Source organism: Anabrus simplex, chromosome 11, assembly GCF_040414725.1.
Source record: "Anabrus simplex isolate iqAnaSimp1 chromosome 11, ASM4041472v1, whole genome shotgun sequence".
Lineage (NCBI taxonomy): Eukaryota > Metazoa > Arthropoda > Insecta > Orthoptera > Tettigoniidae > Anabrus > Anabrus simplex.
The window spans coordinates 2,736,236-2,763,997 of record NC_090275.1 but is presented as its reverse complement, the minus strand read 5'-3'; the positions used below and the strand labels follow the sequence as shown (position 1 = coordinate 2,763,997).

The 27,762-nt window shown below is 38.2% G+C and overlaps 1 protein-coding gene across 11 annotated transcripts in view; it reads left to right on the top strand.

Annotated features, from left to right (window-relative positions):
• Positions 1-27,762, top strand: part of beta-Spec (spectrin beta chain) — a 636,597-nt gene that overhangs the window by 435,147 nt on the left and 173,688 nt on the right. For all 11 annotated transcript variants that reach the window (XM_067155517.2, XM_067155514.2, XM_067155515.2 and 8 more), the window contains 5 exons: positions 4,434-4,552; positions 4,635-4,793; positions 4,962-5,225; positions 13,027-13,227; positions 14,144-14,260. In XM_067155517.2, coding sequence (XP_067011618.1) covers positions 4,434-4,552; positions 4,635-4,793; positions 4,962-5,225; positions 13,027-13,227; positions 14,144-14,260 — 860 coding nt within the window. The remainder of the gene's footprint in view (positions 1-4,433; positions 4,553-4,634; positions 4,794-4,961; positions 5,226-13,026; positions 13,228-14,143; positions 14,261-27,762) is intronic.

The window sequence follows — 27,762 nt, the reverse complement described above, 5'->3', positions numbered from 1 at the left end:
CAGCACGGCAGTGGAATACACTACCCGTCTGTCAGAGGAGCCTCACCTGCTAGTTTTAGGCATTTTTGTCACCGCTACCTAGTAAGTAATAGATGAAGTCCTATATTGTTATTTGTATATTATGGAAATATTGCAGATTTAGCCTTCCTCAAACTATAGACTTTATATAATCTCACTGTTATTATCAAGGTTAATTGAAATTAGGTATCGTAATCATGTCGTGTAAATAATCTTCTTCATTTTCCTATTTTTTCATTTTTTAAAATTTTTGCTTATCATAATATTGTATTGTTTAGTAGTTGCAAGATGTTTCAATTGTAACTTTATTTGCACATGTAGATACTGTATTTTCTGGTTAGATGGAAGAGAGGGCCTAATGGCCTTAATCTTGCCACACAAAATCCATTGTATTGTATATAGTTAACATCCGAGCCATGCTTGGGAAGAAGTGATAGCTGTTAGCGTGTTAGTAAACTAACCTTTTGTTAATATTTAGTAATATAGCATTATTACCGTATTTACTCGTGTGTTAGACCCCCTCGTATATTAGACCCCTCTTACTTTGAGGCAAAGAAAATGAAAATATAAGTCTCGCATACACGATCCACCAACGTAATTCATCGGAGAAGAATGATGATTGCTCTTCAAAGCGCGTACAAGCCTTACTGCACCTCCGATAACATCACACAAATTTGTGAATAGTTTTGTCCGTACAACCCGTGCAATGGAAACATGTCAGTCACGCGGAACAGCTGTGTTTCATAGTTAAGAAATGCCCGCCTCGTAGCATGGACCTACTGCAGCTCTGACGTCGATCAAATAGATGAATAGTTTTGTGTACGACCCACATATTGCAAACAATTCAAAATTAAAATATTAGGTACTGTATATCATTCGAATAAAACTCTAAACTTACAATCTTTCACGTAAAATTCTATTAAAATAAGACTTGTTCAGTAACTGAAACCTTTAAAATTACATGTAAATGAAATTATAAGTTTCTGTCACTTAAAATACTAATACAATCCTTCAAATCAGAGTTTTCATTTACAATTAATTAATGCAGCTCCTTCAATTGAACACCACCTTCCCACGAATGATCTCTTAGCCTTTGTTTTCATTATACTATGAAGCAAAAAAAAAAAGAAAAGGGGGTCTTATAATCTGGAAATCAAGAAAATACTCAAAATAAAATCTGAAAACTTATAAAAGACTGAATTTGCTGTTTTCCCCTTGTCTATTGGACACACAGGACACCTAAAGTGGAAAAACAAACAAAAACAATAACCTAATTCAACTCATTCCATGCTCTTATGGGAAGACTACTTATATATACACGCCAGACTCTCTGTGTGGCTTTGCTAACTGATGCATGAACCTCTGTCCTGTCTACTTCTGTCAGCTCGCCCCTCAATTAAAAAAAGATACGACCTTGCTTCCTTGTAACGGCGGGTAAGAGGAAGAAAGGTGGGTAGAGGGGAACTTGAGCATTACTGGATGCTGCTGATTTAAATGGGAGGAGAAACCTGGGGATTATGACTTGACATTATATTAAATTTTTTTCCTTTTCCATATGTATGTTCTTGCCAATTTAAATAACATATTCTCATCATTCGATGGAACATTTAGACTTAATTCGTTACCTTCCTTATTCATTAAAAAAATCCATAATTTTTCTATAATATCCATAAATTTGCCATTTCGAACTTATTGCAAGACCCTCATAGTTTTTCTAAATCTGTAAATTTATTATTGTACTCTTGCATATGTTCTTCCATTGCCGAAAATCTATGTTTTATCGCATTTACACGTTCTGTATATCACATCCCCAAGTTCCTTCTTCATTGTCCATTCTGCATTCTTAACATGTTAAGCAGTATACTCCTGATTTTTGAGTTAACTATTAATCCTATGTGAATTAAATAAAATGTTGTTATCTTGTATGCAATTTTTATGCCCCCCTCCCCCTCATCTTCCCTTATCTATACAAAGAAACTATTATGATACTCTCGTAGCTTAGTACTTGAGTTTGGTGTGGAACCTCTTAAAACTTCTCAATGCAGATACCCCCCTTCACACCATCACATTCCCCAACAGCTATGTTCTGAGGTCCTGGGTTCCCTATAAACTGTTATAATAAACATGTTCTCCTATCAAAATGTATTAGGCATGGCATGTACATTGTTATTCTGCGCACTCACTCGTATCAGATTCCGAACCAAGGACTGCGCAAGCAGCATTATCATCCACATCACTCAAATTACCATCTGAATCTAACAAACTTTTATCAGAATCACTTGAACCTGAAAACGAGCTTCACACTTACAGTATATGGATTTATGGTTGTTGGTCTTGAATTTCCTACCTTTTTGTAATGTGTTGCATTGTTTACTACTGTTCAGTACTGCGAAAATCAAGACTTTAATTATGACGAGAGGTAACAGAAAATCCAGGGGAGTGATAAAAATAGGAAATGAACCTCTTGAAGTAGTGAAATTTTTTAAATATTTGGGCAGCATGATGTCACAAGATGGAAATTTGGATGGAGAAATTTATTTAAGAATACAGCAGTCTGCAAGTTCCTACCAGTGTATAGAACAAAGATGCGCCAATGAAGTGCAAGAAGGTTTTATACTCATCCTATTACAAACCTATTCTGACCTATGCTTCAGCAGCTTGGACGTTGACTAAACGGAACCAAAGTAAGATACAAGCAGCTGAAATGTGGTTCTTGAGGAGCATACAGGGAAAGACAAGACGAGATAGAATACGAAATGAGGAAATAAGAAGCGTGGGAGTGTGTAAACTTCAAGAGGAGATTGATACAGGAAAGCTAAAATGGTTGGACACATGATAATGCCAGGAGAGAGAATACCAAAGAGATCATTCATGGATACAGAGACTGCAAAGAGGCGTAGGGGACGGCCTAGACTGAGATGGAGGGGTTCTGTTGTGAACTGTGTTGCAAATAGACTCGTCGATAGCAATAAAGTACTAGAAGAGGAATGGTGGAAAGATCGAGTGAGGTGGAGGGCTTTGGTACACTACCCTACCCAGAGAGGGGAGTGGATGAAGAAGATTGTTTACGACAGTCAGTTGTAATACTCCCAGAACTGTTGCTTGGAGATGTCCTCAGACAGCCTCTGCGTGACTGGGTATTCTTCAGTCACCTTGCATAACCAGCTTAGCAACTTGCTTATACATGTTTTTAGTGACATAGTTCCACTCCTCACTTTCTATGGTCTTTGTCAATATAAAGACTCAACCACAACAAACACATCCCTCCATCAAATTGAGGAATAATGAATATTCACATCTTGAAACAAGATTAGAATGAACCAACTTGTTCAAGCATTGTAGAATATTCATGAGAATTCGTCTTCCGAAGTCGCGTGGCTTTCCTTCCACGCGGTAACCTCTCTACAGCTCAATTCCAGTAGCCAGCTAATGATGTCGCAGATCTACTCTCATGTGATGCGTTCTTAAAAATGTATGCACTCTTTCTGTATAGTACAACTTAAAATCCTATGTTTAAATTCAACAAATCTCTGTATACAGCTACAATATTATACTTTGTATATTCTTATTAAATCTATTATAGAAAGATGAATAATTCTGTTCTATTGTACACGATTAAGGGGATGAAATGAAGTGGGTGATAAATAATCCATATTGAAAATAGTTGACTGATTGAATATTAAAAAGTAGCGATTCTTTTATTAATAGCAATAATTAATGGCGAGGAGTGGTTGTAACCAAGTTGAACAGTTATAACATTTGATTGCGGATTTAGTGTTGATGGGATAGACATTTCTGAAGGGTTCATGCAGAAAATAGTTCATTTGAGGAACAGATAATGCAAGATTATTAAAACAGGATTCAATTAGGATGTTCATTGGGCCACATATTTTGAATGAATAATCCGGGAAAACATTTCTGGAAATGGATAATAGAGGTTTCACTGTAGTAGATTTGTTCAGTGTAGTTTCAATAAGAACCTAATACAGGGTATTTTCATTTACAGCTTTTTGTTCTCTTTCTGACCATCTTGTGTTTGAAGATGTTGCAAGCAAGATGGCTACAATTGAATTGTGTAACACAATGATTGTTAACAAATATTTATTTAAATTTCTGTATAAATGTACACAAACTTAAAAATTTCAATAGTAAATGTTCATTATTTTCATCTGCGATAGGTATGCAAAGTTTCCTGTAACATGCAATCACATTTAAAAAAAAAAAAAAGAAAACAAAAAATCCCGTACTTTTACCAAACGATAAAACCACTTTCATGGATCTGTCGGCAACAAATAAGAACAAACTATTGGTATTATGAGAAATATTACCCTATTCTTAGTTGTTGCTGTATACATAGGAAGTTGTGCTAAGATTCATTTGTACTTGTTGTAACTGAAGGTTTGTACTATTTTCAGCTGACAAAGTGCACAAGAAGGCAGAGAATATAAACGACCGCCGTAATGCGAACCGTGAGAGAGCCCTGCAGCAGATGGAAAAACTCAGAGATCAGTTGCAGCTTCACCAGTTCCTACAGGTAACTCTTAAGTGGAATGTTCCTTTCATCTCGTGATTATTTTGTTTTTCCATTGTGAATCAAACTCGCTGTTTCCTTTTAGGATTGTGAGGAATTGGGAGAATGGGTGCAAGAGAAGAAATTCACTGCTCAGGATGAGACCTACCGCAGTGCCAAGACTGTACACAGCAAATGGACGAGACATCAAGCTTTCGAGGCAGAGATTGCCTCCAATAAAGACAGGCTTTTCCGCATCCAGCAGGTGATCAAATTTTTTATATTACTGTCAATTTTGATTGATTTCTAGATGCTGTTAAAATTCGTTCATTGCAAAAGATGTAAATTTGAAGATAGAGGAATGAGTTTCATTATATTTTGTGAGGTTTCCTACTCACATCCTGAGTTTTAATGTCTCCTCTCTCTATTGTAGGCAGCAGAGGAACTGATGAAAGAAAAGCCTGAGTTTGCTGAGCTGATAGAGCCAAAGATTGCTGACCTTGGACAGCACTTTGGAGACTTAGAACACATGACGAAAGATAAGGGCGAGCGTCTGTTTGATGCGAACCGGGAGGTTCTTCTTCATCAGACATGCGACGACATCGACACTTGGATGGACGAGCTTGAGAAACAGATAGAGTCTGAAGACACAGGCTCTGATCTCGCTTCGGTCAACATTCTCATGCAAAAGCAGCAGGTAAGTACATTGAGCAAACTTCACAAAACATTGCTCTCAACCTTACCTTATGATGAAGTGTTGTACAGAGTATAACTGTGCAATAAGTACCTACACACTAAACAGTTGTAGAAACTGATTTCTAATGAAATAGTGAAGACTTTCCTAAACGGGTTTGCATCCTGCGAGGTTTTCGATGTAATTTGCCGAATATTCTCTTGTAGTTCTTTCCTAGTGTGTAGATTGTTTTCAATTTCCCTTGCTCTTAGAGGGTTAAAATCGAGGGGTCTAGCAGGTGACAGATTTGGAGGGGCTTTACCTCTGTCAGGATGGACCCAGTAGTGGCGGTAGCTCTTCAAGATATTATGTTAGTATTCATTCCTATTTGGATAACAGATGCCAGAAAGTCTTTGAATAAATTGCTTAATGCAATGCTGAGGCTATACCTTAATTAAGGCCTCGGCCACTCCCTTCCCAATCCTAACCCTTTCCTATCTTTGTGCCTCCAAACACCGTAATGTTGTAATGCAAACATCACTTTTTAAGCCACGCTGTTCTGAAAAGCATTCATACAGAAACTCCACTGCCAGAATGAATGTTAACGCTGGAACAATGGCAACGACACTAAACTCTTGATGACTTCATGTATCATCTTGCACATTAACATTAACTCATAAGTTATGAATTTCATTATGGTTTGTATTGACATTGATCACTATCAAAGGGTAGAGAAAAGTCCATCTATTAATTACCATTAGCTTAATGTAGTGTCCTATATACAGTGAAAACAGGTTAGGAATTTTTGTGCGGACAGAGGAAAAAATCAGAGGAAACTTGCTAAGAAAATTATGCTGTTAAACTTAAAAGTTATGTTTGAACATAAAAATAATTATGATAAAGACAAAGAAACAAGTCTTTACAATTACAATTATAATTAATGAAATGAATAAAGAAATAATACCTTTAAAGAACACCAATATGGATGGATAGATAGATGCCTTTATTGGTGGCGAAGTTAGGGCTCAAGGCCCTCTCTTACACTTAACCACTAGATGAGTATACATTTACATAACTTATAATTTTGAATACAAATAAAACATAATATTAATAGCAATAATAATAATAATAATAAATAATAATAATAATAATAACAATAAAAGAATCCTTAATTTTAAAATACACAAGATAAGATACACTTCACTTATTTAATTACAGTAATCCATTCATCCCATTCATTCCTTCATTCACTCAACAATTATCCAGCAAGTGGGCAGAATCTACCCAGCAAATGCTCCCGGCAAGCCACTTTAAACTTGCGATGAGAAGGATTGTCTCTAATGTTCGCAGGTAACTAAATCCGTGACATAGAGATTATGAAGGAGCAGTTGTACACAGCAGTGCGGTTTGCAGGTATGGCAAGAGAGGAACCAGATCTTGTATTGTGTTCATGATAGGATGAGAAGCAAGACAGATAGTCGGGAGTATTAGTGGAAGGAACTTTGTGCAGAAGTGATGATAGCATGTGAAGTTCATGGTGCACTCGAAGCCACGGCAGCTCCTTATAATAAGGTGATATATGGGCATCATATGGCTTGAGGTAGAAACAGCACTAAAGAGCATGTGAAATGGGAAGTCCCCAGGCTTTGATGATCTCAGCTGTTGTCACACTCACTGAAGGTTTTTATTTACTTCTAGGCGAGTCTGATATAGCTTTTAGTTAAGACGTTTTCTTTCTGTATAAAAAATTCTCGTTATTAATCTATATTTTATTGGTTTTAAGTTGAATTGCATTTATCTGATTCATAAATCTGGTTTTTTTTTTTGAATAAATTTCAGAAAATTGGGAGTTATTGGTTATGCATTGTTTGAGAAAGTTAATATCTTTTCCAGTTTTGGCGATCTTAGTTTTTTGGCCTAAGTATAAATAAGCCTTTTTTTTGCCTGGTTGGCTTTTATCTCATAGGATATGAATTTGATTATGGTCTGTATTTACGTTGATCACTATCAAAGGGTAGAGAAAGGCCCATGTATTCAATACTAATAGCGTAATATAGTGTGCTATATAGTTGGTAGTAGTTTCGACCCTACATACATTGGATCATCTTCAGCCGTGATCAAATTGGAAACGCATGTTTACATACAACCAGTAATAAGGAATACAATTTAGTATGTCTTAATTTAAAATGCAAGTCTAAAACATTGATGAAGTTGAACTGCCCATGTAAAATTGAGACCAAAATGACATATTACCAACTGTTGTGGCTGGTGCTGAAAAATGTCCTTATAGCAACCAAGTGCCGTTGAGTCAATCTTGGCATTGGTATTCCTTATCTGTATAGTTCAGCCATTTAATTTATAAATGATGTTGCTTAAAACTATGATACAAGCCTTGGATGGAAGTTTAAAAATAGAAATGGAACTGACAAGTTTCTGACTACAGTTGCACAGTAGAATGGTAATGCTGATGTTCGTCCAAGTGTTAGAGAACAAAACCTGATTTAGAATAATTCATGTTTTAACAATGAATGAGAAGGAAAATGAATGGATTGATCTAATGGAGAGACGAAAATTCAGCATCCTGGGATTAAGTGAAGTAAAATGGAAAGGGAAAGGAATGAAGAAACTAAGAAAGAGGTACACCTTGTACTGTATGGGTAATGGTAAAGAGAAAAGAAATGGAGTGGGATTTATAGTGAATCGGAATGTTGAACCAATAGCTGAAGTTGAGTATGTAAATGAAATAATTATTATAATGCACATGTAAACAAGGAACTATTGAAGATAGTACAGGTGTATGCTCCACAGACAGGATGTAGCGTGGAAGAAAGATGATTTCCTCAATGAACTGGAAACGCACATTATTGGAGATGGGATCATGATAATTGGGGATCTCAATGCTCAAGAGGGAACCAATAAAATGGAATATGAAAATGTTCTGGGCCCACATCGGTATGGCGATAGCAATGAAGATGGAGAGAAGCTGTTGGACTTTTATATCAGAAATAATCCGATAATAAGGAACACATGGTTTATGAAGAGGAATAGCCATAAGATCAGCCGATATAGTTGGGATGGACAGTATGGAACACTCACCGATTTTATAATAGACCGAGAATGGGGAAGATACGTCATGAATGCGAAGATAATCTCTAGTGAAAGTATGGAGGTGATCATAGATTATTAATTGTAAAATTAAAACAAGTAAAAATCCCTAAAATTGTATCGAAGAACCCAAAGATCAGAATTTGGGAAGTGGAGGAGGAGGATAAAAGAATGACATTCCAAGATCGGATAAAAAGGAAGTTGCCTAACATGGAAATACGAAGTGGAGAAGAAGAGTGGGACAATTTAAGACAGACCTTTGTGGAAGCAGCAACTGAGGTATGCAGGAAAACAAAGGCAAAAGTTAAGGGAAAGGGGACACGGTGGTCGACAGACAAAATAAAAAAATAAATAAAAGAAAGGAACAAGGTGAAGAAAGAAATGGATAAGGAAAAGCAAAAAACGTATCAGAGGGATGAGAATAAGGTAGAAAGGTTAAATGTGGAATACAAAAGATTGAATCTACAAGTAAAGAGGAGTATCAAGGAAGAAAAGGAGAAATGTTGGGGAAGTTTACCAACAATATTGAGCAAGATAGTCAAGGAAATCAGAAACTGTTATACAGAGTAATAAAATCGAAAAGAATAAATCAAGAAAGAATCAAAACATTAGAGAGAGAAGATGGATCCATAATAAATGATGAATAGGGTCTTCAGAAGGTGATGGCAAAGTATTTTGAAAAACTTTATAATAAGGATGACTGTTCGGAGGAAGAAGGAGATAAGAAAATGGAAATAATAGATGCAGAAAGATAAGAGAACCCGATAACATGGTTGGAACTTGAAAGGGCAGTGAAAGCAATGACCAAAGGTAAAGCAAGTGGAAAAGACAAATTCAATGCTGATATGATTAAGGCAGCATGAAGCATTGGACTACAGTGGCTATACCAGACTTGTGGATAACATGTTAACGAATCGCAGATTCCAAGTAATTTTGGGAAACACCATCAGTAATAAGAAAAAACTTGACAATGGGCTGCCTCAAGGCTCTGTCTTGGCCCCACTTCTCTTCAGCCTCTATATCTCTGACATGCCTGCAACCATATCAAGAAAGTTTGGCTATGCAGATGACTGGGCAATTGCTATTCAGGAAAACAGATCGAAGACGCAGAACATACCCTAACTACTGATTTATGCATTCTTGAAGAATACTTCCAAAAATGGAGGCTGAAGCCAAATCCAAACAAAACTACAGTGACATGTTTCCACTTATGCAATAAGGTAGCTAATCGTGAACTAGAAGTGTACCTGGGTAAAAATTGCTTGACCCACACCAATGCAGCAAACTATCTGGGGATCACATTAGATAGAACCCTCTCCTTCAAGAAACACCTGAAGAAAACAGCTGAAAAACTGAAGTCTAGAAACAACATACTTCAGAAACTGTGTGGCACTACATGGGGTTCGTCAGCTGACACTTTACGCACCACAGCCCTTAGTCTGGTCTACTCAACAGCTGAGTACTGTTCTCCAGTGTGGCTCAATAGCAGCAATACCAAACTTGTCAATGCCCAATTAAATCAGGCAATGAGAATTGTATCTGGCACAGTAAAATAAACGCCTACATTCTGGTTGCCAGCACTGAGTCGCTTTCCACCAGCGGAACTCAAACACAAGCACGCCTTACTCCGGTAGTATAAGAAGATAAATGCAAACGACCGGCTACCAATACACTAGGACGTTGCTGCTGAAGCCAGATGTTTACGTTCGCGGAACCCCTCCATCCGGACAGCGACACACCTGGTGAACAATAATTTCAACCTCTTGCAAACCCGAAAGGATGAATTGGTAAAAAACATTCCATGTCAGCTGCAAGACATCACAACACCACCAAGTGGCTTTCACCTACCCCGGAAAACATGGTCAACGCTGAACATAAGAACAAACCATGGCAGATGTGCAGATCTTCTCTAAGTGGGGACATATACCTTTGCCAGAATGCAGTTGTGGTGTTCCCAGACAGACCATATGGCACATAGTGAATTCCTATAGTGGCAACTTAAATGACTTTGTGGAAGCAGGTCCAGCCGTAATAGACTTTATTAACAACGTGAAAGTCAAACTGTAAATTATGTAAATACGTATTACCGAGCTCGATAGCTGCAGTCGCTTAAGTGCGGCCAGTATCCAGTAATCGGGAGATAGTGGGTTCGAATCCCACTGTCGACAGCCCTAAAGATGGTTTTCTGTGGTTTCCCATTTTCACACCAGGCAAATGCTGGGGCTGTACCTTAAGGCCACGGCCGATTCCTTCCCATTCCTAGGCCTTTCCTATCCCATCGTCGCCATAAGACCTATCTGTGTCGGTGCAACGTAAAGCAAAAAAAAATTAATACGTATTTTATTTCTGACTGATATTGATATATACAGCCAAACACCAAATAAATAACAGTGGCTATACCGAGCCCTCAATGCCACATGGAAGGATGAAAGGATACCTGAAGATTGATAACAAGGAAGCATTGTACCACTGTTCAAAAAAGGAAATAGGAAGAAATGTGAAAATTATAGAGGTATAACCCTGTTATCACATGGGCTAAAAATAATGGAGAAGGTCATAGACAAAAGACTGAGGGATACACAGTTAGACGAAGACCGAATAGATCAACAATAGACTTGATATTTACAGTGCGAACAATAATGGAAAAACATCTGGAAAGGAACAAGGAAATCATCTTCGTATTTTTGGATTTGGAAAAAGCCTGTGATACAGTTAAGAGAAAACATGTATGGGAATGCCTACGGAAAAGGAATGTACCAAAATCATTAACAAGATACAAAATGTTGTATCATGAGAGTAAAATCAGTGTACAAGTGGAGAGTGGTGACTCTGAAACATTTTATACAAAAAAAGGTCTCAAGCAAGGAAGTGCACGGTCGCCATTATTATCTATTATATTGATGGATGAAATCATAAAACGTGTAAAACAGAGTATCAGTAGTGATGAAGTGAATGCTTCGTTATTTGCGGATGATGTGGTGATTCGGGGAAAGAGAGAAAAGGAAGTACAAAGGAGACTGGACCTTTGGAATGAAAATCTGAAGGAGTTTGGAATGGTAATTAGTGAAAAGAAAACTGTAGTCATTCACTGTGGAAAAGAGAAGCCAAGTGAACGTAGACGGTGAACGGTTAGAGAATGTAGAACAGTTTACGTACCTGGGTAGCATGATTAATGGAAGAAATGAAATCAACCCCGAAATTAATAACAGACTAAGTAAAGGTACAACATTTTATCATCAGTCAAAGAACTTTTATGGGATGACAAAGTACCCAAGAGAACAAAATTAGCATTATATAAACAGTATTTCATACCAATTTTAACATACAGACTAAAAACGCTGGTAACTAATAAGAGACAAGATAGTAAGATCCAAGCAGTAGAAATGAAATTTTTAAGAACATTGGTTAAAAAGACAAGAAGAGATAGAATTCAGAATATTAAAATCAGAGAACAGCTAAGTATAGAACCGTTGGTACAGAACATACAGAAAGCGAGACTGAGATGGTTAGGACATGTAAAAAGAATGGGAAAGGAACGGATAGCAAGAAGGGAATTGGAAAGCGGAGTTAAGGGAAAGAGACCAGTTGGAAGACCGAGAAGAAGGTGGATGGATCAGATTTGGAAGGACATTAGAGAAGCTGGATTGGATGTGGCGGAAGTAATGGAACGGGAAAAGTGGAAGGACAGAAGGGAATGGAGGCGGCTTGTTAACCACACCCGGGCAACTGGAGTGAGACATTGATGATGTCTTGTTGAATAGTAACATAAGCAACGGTTTTTATGTCGTTTGAAGGGGACATTCACAACTTGAATAATGTTCCTTTTCATCAGATGTAGTGATCAGTTGTTTAATTCGGGTTGAAGTGAACGTTTGAACAAGAAAATATTTGAAATGAATTATTGAAAAAGAGATGGGAAGCTAGAAGATCAAAATTTATAGCTATATGAGATTCACCCCTACGTTCCCTGTAAATTGTATGCTCTTGGCACACCGCGGTTAGTTTTATGGTAATTTTCAGTTCATAGACCAATTGAGAACCCTTCAGACAACCTCCTTTCATAACACTTGTAGCTTGACAGTGAGGCATGGCTTCTGGACTTCCAGGGAAATGGGGAGCGTTTTACTTTGAGGTTCCTGATATGCTTGGACATCTGTGATGTATTTTCTGTTTATCATTCTTTGCACTATTACTGTGATATTGTGGTACATAAACCACAAAGAATTTATATTTATGCTTTGTAAATAATGAAAAGAAACAGATGACTGATTAGTATAAATGAATAGACAGCTAAGAGCGAGGATAGGAACATTTATAACGATAATTACTGTATTTTAGAAATAAGCTGGAACATACTGAATGATAACGATAGGGCAAAAATTATGTTTAACTCCTAAAACAAATCAGACAGAGCGAATATACAAAATAGTCGACAGGTATAAGCATAGGCTTTCCCCTCATCTTGTAGATCTGTTTCCTCTTGGTTCCTAGCTTTAGTTGTGTTCTCTTCTACTTTCGTTTACATTACTGATTTTGACAGGTCTTCTGATTCGGTGTGGGGGAAAATGCAGTACTCCCTACTTAGTCAGTTTTCAAAAACTTTACAAAAAAAAATTATGGACCAGTTGTATGCATGACAGTAATAATGTTTATCAGCATTCTTAATAAGTACTTCATTCCTTCATGCCACAATATCTGAGCATTTCAATTCTGTTTGTAGATGATAGAGACTCAGATGGCTGTGAAGGCCAAGCAGGTGTCGGAACTTGAGACGCAAGCAGAGTACCTCCAGAAGACAGCTCCTGAGAAACTGGAAGGTATCGCCACCAAGAAGACTAAGGTGGAGGAGAGGTTTGAGCAGCTCAAGGCTCCACTGCTCGAACGACAGAGGCAGCTCGAGAAAAAGAAAGAGGCATTCCAGGTGAGACTCCTTGAAACTGTTTAAATCAGCCATGTGTGGTGCCCTAGTGTACATTTTTGTTGAAGGAAAATGGGTTCAGGGAAGAAGTGAAAACCAAAATGTGAACTTCTGTCAACTTTTCTTGAAGGATCTTATACCGTCCCATCATAATTTTCCAGTTCCAGTTTCCCAAGTGTGGTGTACAAGCACTAGCCACTTCTTCCTATCAAATTATAGTTTCTGTTCTTCTGTTTTCCTATTTGGCATTCCTCTTGCCGTCGTCAAATTTCATTGTGTCTATCCATTGATTCCTTGGCCTCCTGACTGGCCTTTCCCCTTTCACTTCTCTGTCAAAGTAATTCCTTGCCGTTCTCGTTCTGTCCATCCTCGTAACTTTCCAAACCATTGCAGCCTCCATCTTCCTAAAAACTCGGTAACGGGTATTTTGATGCCAGCCTCCTTTCTGTTAGCTTCATTTCCAATCTTGTCCTTCCTGGTAGTCTGGTTCGTTGTTCTGATGAATTTAATTTCTCTTGACTGTATTTTACTATTTGCCTTGTTATGCAACGTATGTTTTTCGAGTCCATAGGTGACAATTGGAATGAAGTAGGTATAAAACATGGTCAGTTTTGCATTCTGGGGTATTTTATCATCCCAGAGTAGTTTTCTCGCTTGGAGAAGCTTTCTGAGTCCCATTTTCTGCTGTATTATCTTTTGAAATGATACTTCCAAGGTATTTGAAGTCAGAAACAGACTCCAGTAGAGGAATTCCCTCAACGAAAATGTTTGAATCCATGCCTTTCCTGTTGTTATTTCAACAGTCATGAGTGGAACGACTGGGGGGAGAGAGATTTTCTCTTGTACTTGTGCTTCATTTTGTCCCCAGATACTATCCCCTTGTATATGTCAGATGGTCTTAGTATTGCTTTCTTTTCAGTTCCGCCGTGATGTCGAGGATGAGAAGCTGTGGATTGCAGAGAAGATGCCTCAAGCCACATCAACAGACTATGGCAATAGTTTATTCCATGTACATATGCTGAAGAAGAAGAATCAGGTAACAAAATATACTCTTAATGAAGTATGCCATTTGTGGATCAGCGGTAGAGTGTCGGCCTCCGGATCCCAAGATAGCGGGTTCAAACCCGGCAGAGGTAGTCGGATTTTTGAAGGGCGGAAAAAAGTCCATTCGACACTCCATGTCGTACGATGTCGGCATGTTAAAGATCTCTGGTGACACATTTGGTGTTTACCCGACAAAATTCATTAAATCTCAGCCATAGACGCCCAAGAGAGTTTCGGTTTACTCGGTCTGCCATCTAGTGGGGGCCTAGAGTAAAACGGAACGTCGAAATTGACGAGCAGACAGCCAGATGGCGTCAAATTGAAATGTCTGCACACGGTAGCTGAGGCCATACGATTATTATTATTATTATTATTATTATTATTATTATTATTATTATTATTATTATTATTATTATTATTATTATTATTATTATTATTTTTATCAAGTTGAGGGATTCTTTTAATCAATATTAAGTTATTCTTAATAGCACATGTCAAGTCAGGATGTCCTGGAATACTGGGTGGCATTGTTAACTGGAGAGGAAGGGGCTGTAACGAGTTGAAATGAGACGAGAATTTGAAGTCATTGCTGACCTGTGCTGCTTTGACTGTTCCAATCAAAAGACTGCTGGGGTTGAATAGCATCCATCACCAACAGTTATGTGCTTACGGGGAAAATGAAGAAGTCAATGGCAGCACAAGGCAGAGAAATGTGGTGGTTTGCATTGCTTTCCTCAGTTGCAACATGCAGATTTAAAAAACTGAAAATGCAGTAAAACCTCATTAGGATGTTTCTGCAGGGGGCAAGGAAGCACAACTTATTTATGCAGCAAAACCTCATGATAGCTTTCACTGTGCAATGTATCTACCATTCCTGAAAGAGGTGTGCCCACCTGGTGGTCATGATGATCACTAGATTGGGTTCAGTTCCAATCCTCTCCTCAGTGTTCATATGGAGTAAGGGCGTTATTCTCATCGCCACAACACAGCCAGATGCTATCAGTCGGGGTACAGTACTGCAGTGTAATGTTGAACTCGTAGTTGAAGCCTCATGTTTTGTGGTAGTGGCTACCATAGAACTTGTAAGCATTTTAGTAACACCGGGCGTGTTGGCCGTACGGTTAGGGGCGCGCAGCTATGAGCTTGCATCTGGGAGATAGCGGCTTCGAACTAAGTTCATAGCACTGAAGATGCTTTCCCATTTTCACACCAGGCAAGTGCTGAGGCTGCACAATAATTAAGGCCGCAGCCACTTCCTCCTCACACTTAGGCCTTTTGTGTCCCATCATTGCCATGAGACCTATCTGTGTCGGTGCAATGTAAAAAGAAAGTTAGTAATCATTAATTCCCAGGAGGAGTCCCTCAGACTTGTATTGTTTAAAGGTGGGTAAAATTCACTTTTACTGTGCAAGCAGTAGCATAATTAAGAGTGGCTTCTTTACAAACAGCATTTTTCCAAATTCAACCTATTTCAGCAGTTATTAGTATTAAAAAACAGTACACTTACTACTTACTGTCTGAAAACGATGACTGTGACTAAGGCAAGTGCTCACAAGCATCAGCGAACACAATGAGCCATGGAGTGACAGATGCTAGGGATCAGCCTTAAGGCCGGTCTCCACTGTTTTAACATTTAACACCAACATGTTAAATTTAACATGTTACAGTTGACATGTACTGTATATTGTGATTGTGTCTTCCAACTGACTTTGCATGTTAACTGAGAATGTTGAGGTTAACACTTTTAACATGTTGGAGTGTTTTCCGCTCCAAGTGGAAAACGTGTCAAGTCAGTTCGTTGTTTGTGAGATGTTGGCACAGCTTTGGCAACTTCCGTGCTGTTTCCCTGCCAACAGATAGCCAAAACGACGCAAACAACGTGCTCCTCGCAAAGTAGGATTATAGGCCTAGTTAAAAATCATTCTCTTTGTTACAGTACATACATACATACATACATACATGCATACATACATATCCCACGTCGTTCCATCTTAAGCAATGGGTCGCCAAACGAGGCTTCTCCACCAGTTGCGGTCCCTGAACTTCTCTCCTTCAGTGCTTTTCAAAGTATGTCCTCTCTGTTGAATGTCAATCTTCACCATGTACTTGTACCTGAGTCTTGGTCGCCCTCTTCGTCTTTTGTCTTCAAGTTTTAGATCGTACATTTTTTTTGGTAATCTATTATCACCCATGCGTCGCATATGTCCATACCATCTCAGTCGCTGCACTGTTATTTTGTCCTGCTGTCTTACAACTTGAGCCTGCTTGCGGATTTCCTCATGACGGACTCTGTCTCTCCGTGTTTTGCCGATCATGCTACGGACAAATTTCATTTCTGCTGCCTGGATTCTACTAACATCTTTGTTTCTCATGGTCCATGTTTCGCAACCACAGGTCAGGATTGGTACGTAATAAGTTTCATATATGACTCTCTTACATTTTGTTGGTATTTTCTTGTTCTATATTATGTCTTTAACTATTTTGTAAAAGTTGCTACCTGCCTGAATTGTGGGAAATTTCCTTATCTATAGAACCAGTATCAGAGATAACACTTCCAAGATATTTGAATTAATGGTGCATCTGTAGCTGTTTCCCCTCCATTTCAATGTGTCCCATTGGTTGCCCGTATCTCTTCATGACCATAATCTCACTTTTCTCTTGGCTGAAGATAAGTCCATATTCTTTAGCAGATTCTGCCCAGGAGTTTATTTGTCCTTGAAGTTCTTCTTTAGTCTCCCCACAAGCATATATCATCCGCGAACAATATAACTTTCATTTTCTTACCTCCAGTGGTTTGGTGAACTTTTCTCTGAATCTCGTTCATCACAGTGATGAAAAGAAGAGGAGACAGAACACCACCCTGTCTTCACCCAGATTTTATATCAAAGGTTTCAGTCATTCCTACAGGTGTTTTGACTTTACTTCGGGTATCTTCATACAAATTCTTGATCCGGTATATCATGTCATCCTGTATTCCAGTTTTCTTCAGTGCTTCCCACACCTCTGTATTCACTGCATCAAATGCTTTCTTGATATCCAGAAAGGCTAACCACAAATCTCGGTTGTGTTCATAGTATTTTTCCATTAACTGACGGACTGTAAAGATTAAATCAGTTGTTGATCTCCCCTTCCTGAATCCATACTGTCCTTCGAAGAGGTTCTCTTCAGTAAGGGGTATGATTTTACGCTCTATAATTCTTTCATAAAATTTACCAACTTGAGATGTTAAAGTGATGCCTGTATAGTTGGAACATTTCTTTCTGTCTCCTTTCTTGGAGATTGGAATTATGATGCCTGTTTTCCAATCGACTGGTATGTCCCTTTCTTTCCAGATCTTATGGAAGAGTCTGTAGATCCAATGTTTTCCAGAAATGCCCATTGCCTTGATCATTTCTCCATTAATTTCATCAGCCCCTCCTGATTTTCAGTTTTGATTTATTTCCAGGCATATTCTACATCATTCCATGTTAATTCTAACCTGTTGTCAGAGGCAGACTTGAAGGAGGTAGTACCGGTACTGTCTTTTTGTGTAGGCTGCATGCAATTCACATTTAGTAATTCATCAAAGTAAGTCCTCCAAGTCTCTCTGATCTTCTCATCTTCAGTGATCAGATTTTCATTATCTCTTAGGTATTTGGAGTGTTCTTTCTCTCTTTTTCTATTTTTCATCATCCCATTTAACATTTTCTTATTACCATTAACATCCTCTTTCAATTCATCACTGCACTTGTTCAACCACTTCTCTCGTTCTCTGTAACAACTTTGTTTGCTTGTTTTTTAGCAACCCTGTATAGTTCCTTATGATCAATCCGGTTCTTGAAATATTTTCTGAACATGTTGTTCTTGTTCTGCCATTCCACCATGAAGTTTCCTTCCATCTTCTTGTGCCACTGGTTCGTCCACAAACCTTCTCAGTTATCATTACTGGATTTTCTTTCAGATCCTTCCATTCCTCCTCAACTGTTCTTTCATCTGTCTTTGGTATCACTGTTTTGATGTTTTCTTGGAACTCTATTATTGTCATTGTCCTTCAGCTTCCAGGTTTTGAGTTTCTTTACCTGTGTGGTTCTTACTTCTTTTAACTTGTTAAACTTTAAGTATCCAATGAGGAGTCTATGATCATTTTCCAGGGAGACACTAGGAATCACTTTTACATCTAACAGTCTATTTTGTAGTTTCTCGATCAAAAAGTAATCTATAAGAGATTTACTTTTTCCGTCCCATCCATATCTTGTGACCTTATGGCTTTTTTGTTTTTGATACCATGAGTTCCCTGTTATAAGGTTGTTCCTCAGGCAGAGGTCAAGTAGTCTAGTTCGTTCTGGGTTTCCTAGAATACTTTCATATCCATCTCTCACAGTTCCTACTTGAGCATTCATATCCCCTATGATAATTGTTCCATCTCATCTTATTCTTTCCTCTATGTCTTCTTCAAAGTGTTCTTTTTCTTCATCTTCACAACCAGTCTGTGGTGCATAGCACTGAATGATGTTGATGTTCTGGGAAGAATCCAATTTCAGCATTATGTGAAGAATCCGATCAGAAACATATTTTACTTCTACTACATGATCTTTCATTTGATGATCTATAACAACACCAACTCCATTTTTTGCTTGATCTCCACCTGACCAAAATAGATGGTAGACAGTACAAGCTACAAATACACTATGCGCACGTGTCATTCTCTCTGCACTATACTAAAATTTATAGTCAGAAATGGAGTAGAGCAAGGAGATTACTCTGGACTTAATGATATAATAGAAAGGCCTTGTTTATGGGATATCTCACCAGAGGAATACAGAGATAAAGCGAAAAAGCAGACAGTTTTCAGGAACATGAAATTATCTATTATTGTTCCCGCGAGTACATCAGAAAAAAAAAACAACAACAAGAAACTAGCGTCCCTCCGCTCCCAGTACACTCGAGAATTGCAGAAAGATCAGAAAAGTCTAAAGTCGAGGGGCGGGAGCGGACAAAGTTTATACTTCAAAGTGGTTTGCTTTTGAAGCAATGAGCAGGATGAGGGGAGGAAATGTGCCTAATAAAACTGCATTTCTCTTCATCTGAGTCCATTGTCCTTGTTTGAAAATACTAGACACCACCTAAATGTACCACAAATTGATATGATGCACTACCTGTATGTAAACAAAGGAGGTCAATTTTAACATGTTTTATAAAGTGCGGACACAGTGTTAAATGAAACAGTGTTTAACATTTAACATGTTGTTGTTAAATGTTAATCAGTGGAGGCTGGCCTTTAGGCATAAGATCCATTCAGAGGACATCCTGGAGAGAATAGGAAGACTAAAACAGCAATGGGTAGGACATATAGCTCGACAAGGTGGACCTCTAGGATTGTTCACTGGAGACCAAGGGAACACAGAGGCATTGGAAGACTCCAGAATGAGATAAAGCTGTTGGCTGGAACACGATGGAAGCATTTGGAAGAGGCCTACATTCAGGAGTGGATTGAAATAGGCTAGAAAAGAGGAAGAAGACCAGAATGAGAAAATTTGATAAATCTACAGCAGACATGCCAACAGTTATGGATTTTCTGTAATTTGTACGAATTTCATACCAATATTACGGTTAAGGGCATATCTATTACGGAAGATTTTTTTTTTTTGCTACTTTCCACGTGAAAAATTGACCAAAATGTTTAATTTTGAATGAAATGCTGGGTAATGATAGTGACATGATGCCGGAAGGGCATGTGCGCATACCCATCATACCTCGGTCTGGCCATCTGGTTCTTTGTTCTTGCCTTTTGCGGCTTCACAATATGCTGCAATATTCTTTCATCAGTGATCACCCATAGTTCCTGCCAGAGTTTCTTATTCTGATTATTTTGTGGTTAAGATGTGTTGTAGTACTGCAAAAATGAAGCGTGCCTATGCTTTCAAAAACAGGGCAGCAAATAAAATTACTGTGCTCCAAAAATACAGTGATAGATATTCAGAAGAATGGCCAATTAACCACGTGCTCTGTAGCGCGTGGTGTTGTGGTCTTTCCGAGGCCAATGGTGATAGAGATGATTGTGAAAGTCACATTTAACCTGCAAAACACCTATCACATGAGGGGGGGGAAGGCAAATCGTACACTAATAACTCATTTCTATGTCAATGGTGAGGAAAAGTGTTACAAATGCAGAGTTGAACAGAATGTTCCATTTGCAGTTTCTGACCGTGCAGGGAATTTATTCAAAGCAATGTTTCTGGATTCAGAAACTGCACAAAATTATGGTTTGGGAAGAAGAAAACTTCTGTACTAGTAGATTTTATGGCTAGCAACACAGAGATATAGTTCAATATTTGCAAAGCGTGCCATTTTGTAAAAACATTGTGACAAAAAATTTCTCGTGTTGGTGAATTTTTGAAACATGCAGTGATTGCTAATTTAAATTTGGAACAAGGCGTTTCATTTTCACCAGTAGAATATTTGATAAACAGATTTTGCAAAATTATAGTAGATTCAGAATATAATAAACTTGAATCAGTATTTGCACCGTACCGGTGACATATTTTATCTGATGACATATTTAGAGAGACTTGGGTACGAGAACAGCATTGGTCCACATGGATTTGGACAAAGGAACCCAGAAGGAGAACAACTATTAGATCTGTGCAGAAGAAATGATCTTATAATCAAAAATACGTTCTTCAAAAAAAGAGACAGTCACAAAATAACAAGGTACAGTTGGGATGGCCAGTATAGAACATTGATTGACTACGTAATCACAAATAAAGATGGTGGCAGGTACATCACAGATGTAAAGGTCATCCCTAGTGAAAGCATGGACAGTGACCACAGATTGTTGGTGGTAGACTTCAAACATAAGACAAATGAAATGCAGAAACTTATTACGAAAAAACCAAGGATTAAAACTTGGAAGTTGCAAGAAGTCCAAATAAAGGAAGAATACAAACTAAGGATTCAACAGAGTTTGCCGAAGTGTGAAGTAACCAGCGTTAATGAAGAATGGAAGGCCTTCAAAGACACCTTTGTGGGAGAAGCCAAAAAACTATGTGGAGTTACAAGTTCTATCAAAAGAAAAAAGGAGACACCATGGTGGAATGATAGAGTGAAAACAGCGGTGAAAGAAAGAAACCAAATAAAGAAGGCACTGGACAAGGAGAAACAAAAACAGGGACAAGAACGAAATGAACAAGAAATACAAAGACTTCAAGGAGTATACAGGAACAAGAAACTTGCTGTAAAGAACATTGTAAGGGAAGAAAAAGAGAAGAAATGGAATGAGTTTGCAGACAAACTGGAAGAGGACAGTAGAAGAAATATGAAATTGCTATACAGAGTAGTGAAAAACAAGCGAAGGGATCAAGAGACCATAAAAGCAATAGAACGTGATGATGGAACTCTGGCACAAGAAGAGGGAGAAATTAAACAAGAACTCAAGATCTATTTCGAAAAGCTGCTGAATGGAGATACAGAAAACATAACAATGGATAGAGGAGAGCCAAGTCGAGGAACCACAACTGAACCACCAATTTCATGGCTTGAGGTTGAATATACGCTCAAGAGCATGAAGAAAGGAAAGGCAGTGGGCGTAGATGAACTAAGTGCAGATATGCTGAAAGCAGCGGGAGTTCCAGGAATCCATTGGCTCTATAGACTGCTCAACAAGATATGGGAGGAAAATACTATTCCTGAGGACTGGAAGATGGGCATCATTGTACCTCTGTTCAAGAAAGGAAGCCGACGAAAATGTACTAATTACCGTGGTATCACACTACTGTCTCATGTCCTGAAAATATTGGAAAAAATAATAGAGACCAGAATCAGAGATATTGTTGAACCAATCTTGGAAGAAGAGCAGTATGGTTTCAGACCAGGAAGGTCAACTACATACCTTATATTTGCAATTAGGATGCTAATGGAAAAATACTGGGAGAAGAACAAGCCTTTATTCCTAATATTTTTGGACATTGAGAAAGCATACGATAGTGTACCAAGGGAAAGAGTTTGGCAATGCATGAAAGAACTTCAAGTGCGAGACAGCCTCATAGACAAAGTGAAAATGTTGTATATTGGGAACAGAAGCTGTATTCAAGTAGGATGTGGTTTGTCAGACTGGTTTGAAACAGAGAGGAGTGCAGCAGGGCAGCTCATTGTCACCACTTCTATTTATTATTGTAATGGATGTAGGAATGAAATCTATTAAAAGGAAAGAACATGGAGATATCAAAGCCTTCACATTTGCAGATGATGTTGCGATCTGGAATGACTCAGAAGATGAATTGGGAGAGAGAATATAAAGCTGGAATGAGGAGTTTAAGAAATATGGTTTAAACATCAGCAAGACCAAGACGGTGGTGATGAAAGTGTATGGGGAAGGAGCAGAACCAATAGCCATGTTAAATGAAGCTCAACTGGACAGCGTTCCAGTTTTCAAATACTTGGGTAGCGTTATATCAAATGACAACCTAGCAAAACATGAGGTGAACAATCGAATCAATAAGGCAACACAATTCTACCACCAGGTAAGACACCTGCTGTGGGATGAGCAAATACCCATGAAAACAAAAATGACATTGTACAAGTCCTATTATACACCAATTCTTACATACAGTCTCGAAACCACAACACTGACCAATAGAGATAATTCCAAACTTCAGGCAGCTGAAATGAAATTCCTACGCACTATGATCCAGAAAACCAGGAAAGACAAGATTAGGAATGAGAAAATTAGAGAAGAAGTAGGAATAGACAATTCTCTCCTAAATAAGATTCAGATATCAAGACTGAAGTGGTTTGGTCACATGAAGAGGATGCCAGTAAACAGAACTGCAAGGAAGGAATTTGACAGAAAGGTAGAAGGAAGATGACCCGTGGGAAGGCCACGAAGGAAATGGATAGATTTAGTTAAGAGCGATGTAATGCTGAGAGGTCATGATTGGGACAAGTTGGTGGAGGAAGAATGGTACAAGGACAGGATGAGATGGAGGAGGCTCATATACCACACCCGGGAAACTGGAGATGGTTTAGGATGATGATGATGATGACATATTTAATTGTACGAGGATTGGTGTTGCTTGGAGTTAAGATACACATTTATAGAATGGAAGTGGTCAAATGAACGGTAAAAGGCCATGTTAGCTGTTTTATCAGTGCTACACGGTAATGCACTAACACAGAATCTTTAGCTTTGTAAGAAAAAGAGCAAACTGAATTTAGGTTTTCACTAAGTATAAATACATTGTCCTCGCTCTTCATTATGAAACTAAAGATTGGCATCAGATTGTGCTGTGTTTCAAGAAAATATTCACTGAAAACAGTTACAAGAGGCGAAGCATGCTAAAACACACCAGAATAAACAGGTATTTAAACATTAACATTTCTTTTAGGTTAGGTATATTTTAAAATTAAAAATTCGAGGCTTCTGTATCGATGTTTCCTTTTATTCTGTGACTAGCAAGATACCCGTGCTTCGCTACGGTATTATACTGAAATTTATAATTGAATGCCTATTGTTTTAGATATATAATCCGCCGAAATTCGCGATATGACTCGTTTTCTGCGAGAATCTGCCAAAATTCGCGATCTGACTCATTTTCTAATAGATTACGGCAAGTTTCCTCCCATTTTTCAATCTTTTTTTCCGGCAATCGATTTCATACTTCCCGGGCTAGTTCCAGGTATTCCACCCGGTCAGTTGGATCCATAAATCTTTGCCATCTTTTCCTATAAGCATTTTTAATATGGATCAAATCCTTCAGGAAGTCCGCGTGGTGTCGTCTTGGGTGCCTTGGCGGTACTGAACCCGCGGCCGGACTGCATTCTTAGTCATTACCCGTCGAGGACCCTTTTCCAGCGTGGTCCGCACATTTGACGACGGTCCAGAACATTATTATTATTATTATTATTATTATTATTATTATTATTATAGATGTTCTGGACCCCACAGCAAGATGCAAGACCGCTACTTGGCGGTAAATTACATCTGCTGCCATTGTTTACAATATGACCAGCACCATTGTCGCGCGTAGGCAAGTGTGCGGGATTTCTGGCGATACGAATGACATACTTCTGTGCATTATTGGCCTTATTATAGAGGTGAACAATTTGACGGGCAATCTCATTCCTATTGTTTATTTCAAATGTGTTTAAATTTTTATTTATATGTCAGGAGAATCTACTGTAATCTAAGAACGTTCTCTGAAGGAAAAGATGGTTCTTGAAAACGAACCCAGGAAAGATTAAAAATAATCGGTTTATGATCAGAATAAGTACATCGAAAATCTACAGCCTGTTTCCAGTCATTCGACAGGGTCAGGAATGGAATGAATAAAGCCTCATCTAGCGGCGACAATAGGAATTGTACCGGCTCCCGAAGCACTCCTCTGGGGCAATGAACGATGAATGACAAATGAAATGAAATATTGGACAGTGTTGCTGGAAAAAATGATGACAGGAAAAACCAGAGTATCCAGAGAAAAACCTGTCGCGCATCCGTTTTGTCCAGCATGAATGTCACATGGAGTGACCGGGATTTGAACCACGGAACCCAGCTGTGATGGGCTGGCGCGCTGCTGCCTGAGCAATGGAGGCTCCTTATAAGTACATTATGAACAGTAAAATCAATTGGTCTCACCTCCTTTTACACCCCAGTGCCGTTAAGTTCATTTACCCCCTCCAAAAAAAATTAAAAGAAGGCATGTTTCTTTATGAATAAAGGAGATTCCAAACACCAATGTTCACGTCTATTACATTCAGCTTTGAGATATGAGTATCCCCATAAAAATAATTCACTTTTTTCCCCTTTCTTTCACCCCCCCCAGGTGTGAATTTTCCGGCAAAAAATTACTTGTTTCTTTAATAGTAAGGGATCTTCTCAATACCAATTATTACGACTCTAACTTCTTCTGTTTTTGATGTATGTGTCCTCATGAAAGGAATTCGACTCCTTTTCACTCCTGCCCCCCAAGATGCTTTTCCCCCCAAAACGCGTTTTTCTTTGTTTTCAAAGGGGATTCAAATACCAATTTTCACGTCTGTAACAACTTTAGTTTTTATTAGATGTATGTATTCTCATACAATTAAGTCAATTAATTTTTCAATTCTTTCACACACCCCCCGCCCCCCCCTGGATTTTCCGAGAAACGTGTTTCTTTACTTTTAAAGCAGATTCCAAATATCAAATTTTACGTCTGTAACATCTTCATTTTTGAGGTATCAGTAGCCTAATAAAAAGAATTCAACACAATTTTCAATCACGTTTACCCCCCTCCACCCAAGTGGTATTTCCGAAAACTAAAAATGCACGTTTCTTTATTTTTAATACAGATAAAAATTACTAATTTTCACTTCTGTAACATGTTAAGTTTTTTGAGATATACTGTAGAAATTCTCAATTTAAAACTTCACCCCTTTTTAGTTCCCCTCAAGTGGAGTTTCTAAAGACAAATCACCTATCTTTCTTTACATTTACAGAAGATTCCAAATACCCACTTTTTACGTCTGTAACATTTTTACGTTTCTCAGATATTCTGTAGATATAGTCTTTCAAAACATTCACCCCAATTTGTCACTACTGTTTAAGCACCATTAATTGAATTTTCCAAAAACAAAAAATACGTGTTTCTTTATTTGTAAAGGAGATCCCATAAACAAATTTTTAGTTCTGTAATAACTTCAGTTTCTGAGATATGTGTCCTCGTTAAAGGCATTCAACCCACTTTTCACCCCTCCTATTTGGATTTTCCGAAAACAAAAAAAATATGCGTTTCTTTATTTTTAATGAAGATTCTAAATACCAATATTTACATCTGTTAACTTTTAAAGTTTTAAGATATATATGCACTCATTTTAAAAATTCACCCCCCTTTTCACCCTCCCATTAATTGGATTTTCCAAAAACAAAAAAATGCGTGTTTCTTTATTTTTAAAAGAGATCAAAAGTACCAATTTTCAAGTCTGTAATATCTTCAGTTTCTGAGATATAAGTACCGGTACCCTGATTAAAGGCATTCAACCCCTTCTTACCCTTTTTCACCCCTCCTATTGGGATTTTCTGAAAACAAAAAAATACGTGTTTCCTTATTTTTGAAGAAGTTTCTAAATACCAATTTTTACATCTGTAAACTTTTAAAGTTTTGAGATATAGATACACTCATTTTAAAATTTCAACCCCCTTTTCACCCCCTTAGCGACGGAATATCCAAAAATCCTCTCTTAGCGAGCACCTACATCTTAATATGAATACATCCCCAAAATTTCATTTCTTTATGTCCAGTAGTTTTGGCTCGGCGATGATGAATCAGTCAGTCAGTCAGTCAGTCAGTCAGTCAGTCAGTCAGTCAGGATTACCCTGATCACTGATTCCCCATTCCAAAGATCGGCAAGTATGCTGCAGTACATACATACATACATACATACATACATACATTATCATTATAGACTGTTATGCCTTTCAGCGTTCAGTCTGCAAGCCTCTGAGAATTTACTAAACGTCGCCACAATCCTCGATTTGCAACTAGTGTTGTGGCCTCATTTAGTTCTATACGTCTTATCTTTAAATCGTTAGAAACAGAGTCTAACCATCGTCGTCTTGGTCTCCCTCTACTTCTCTTACCCTCCATAACAGAGTCCATTATTCTCCTAGGTAACCTATCCTCCTCCATTCACCTCACATGACCCCACCACCGAAGCCGGTTTATGCGTACAGCTTCATCCATCGAGTTCATTCCTAAATTAGCCTTTATCTCCTTATTCCGAGTGCCCTCCTGCCATTGTTCCCACCTGTTTGTACCAGCAATCATTCTTGCTACTTTCATGTCTGTTACTTCTAACTTATGAATAAGATATCCTGAGTCCACCCAGCTTTCGCTCCCGTAAAGCAAAGTTGGTCTGAAAACAGACCGATGTGAAGATAGTTTCGTCTGGGAGCTGACTTCCTTCTTACAGAATACTGCTGATCGCAACTGCGAGCTCACTGCATTAGCTTTACTACACCTTGATTCAATCTCGCTTACTATATTACCATCCTGGGAAAAAACACAACCTAAATACTTGAAATTATCGACCTGTTCTAGCTTTGTATCACCAATCTGACATTCAATTCTGTTGGATTTTTTACCTACTGACATCAATTTAGTCTTCGAGAGGCTAATTTTCATACCATACTCATTGCACCTATTTTCAAGTTCCAAGATGTTAGACTGCAGGCTTTCGGCACAGTCTGCCATTAAGACCAAGTCGTCAGCATAGGCCAAACTATTTACTACATTTCCACCTAACTGAATCCCTCCCTGCCATTTTAAACCTTTCAGCATATGATCCATGTAAACTACAAACAGCAAAGGTGAAAGATTACAGCCTTGTCTAACTCCTGTAAGTACCCTGAACCAAGAACTCATTCTACCATCAATTCTCACTGAAGCCCAATTGTCAACATAAATGCCTTTGATTGATTTTAATAATCTACCTTTAATTCCATAGTCCCCCAGTATAGCGAACATCTTTTCCCTCGGTACCCTG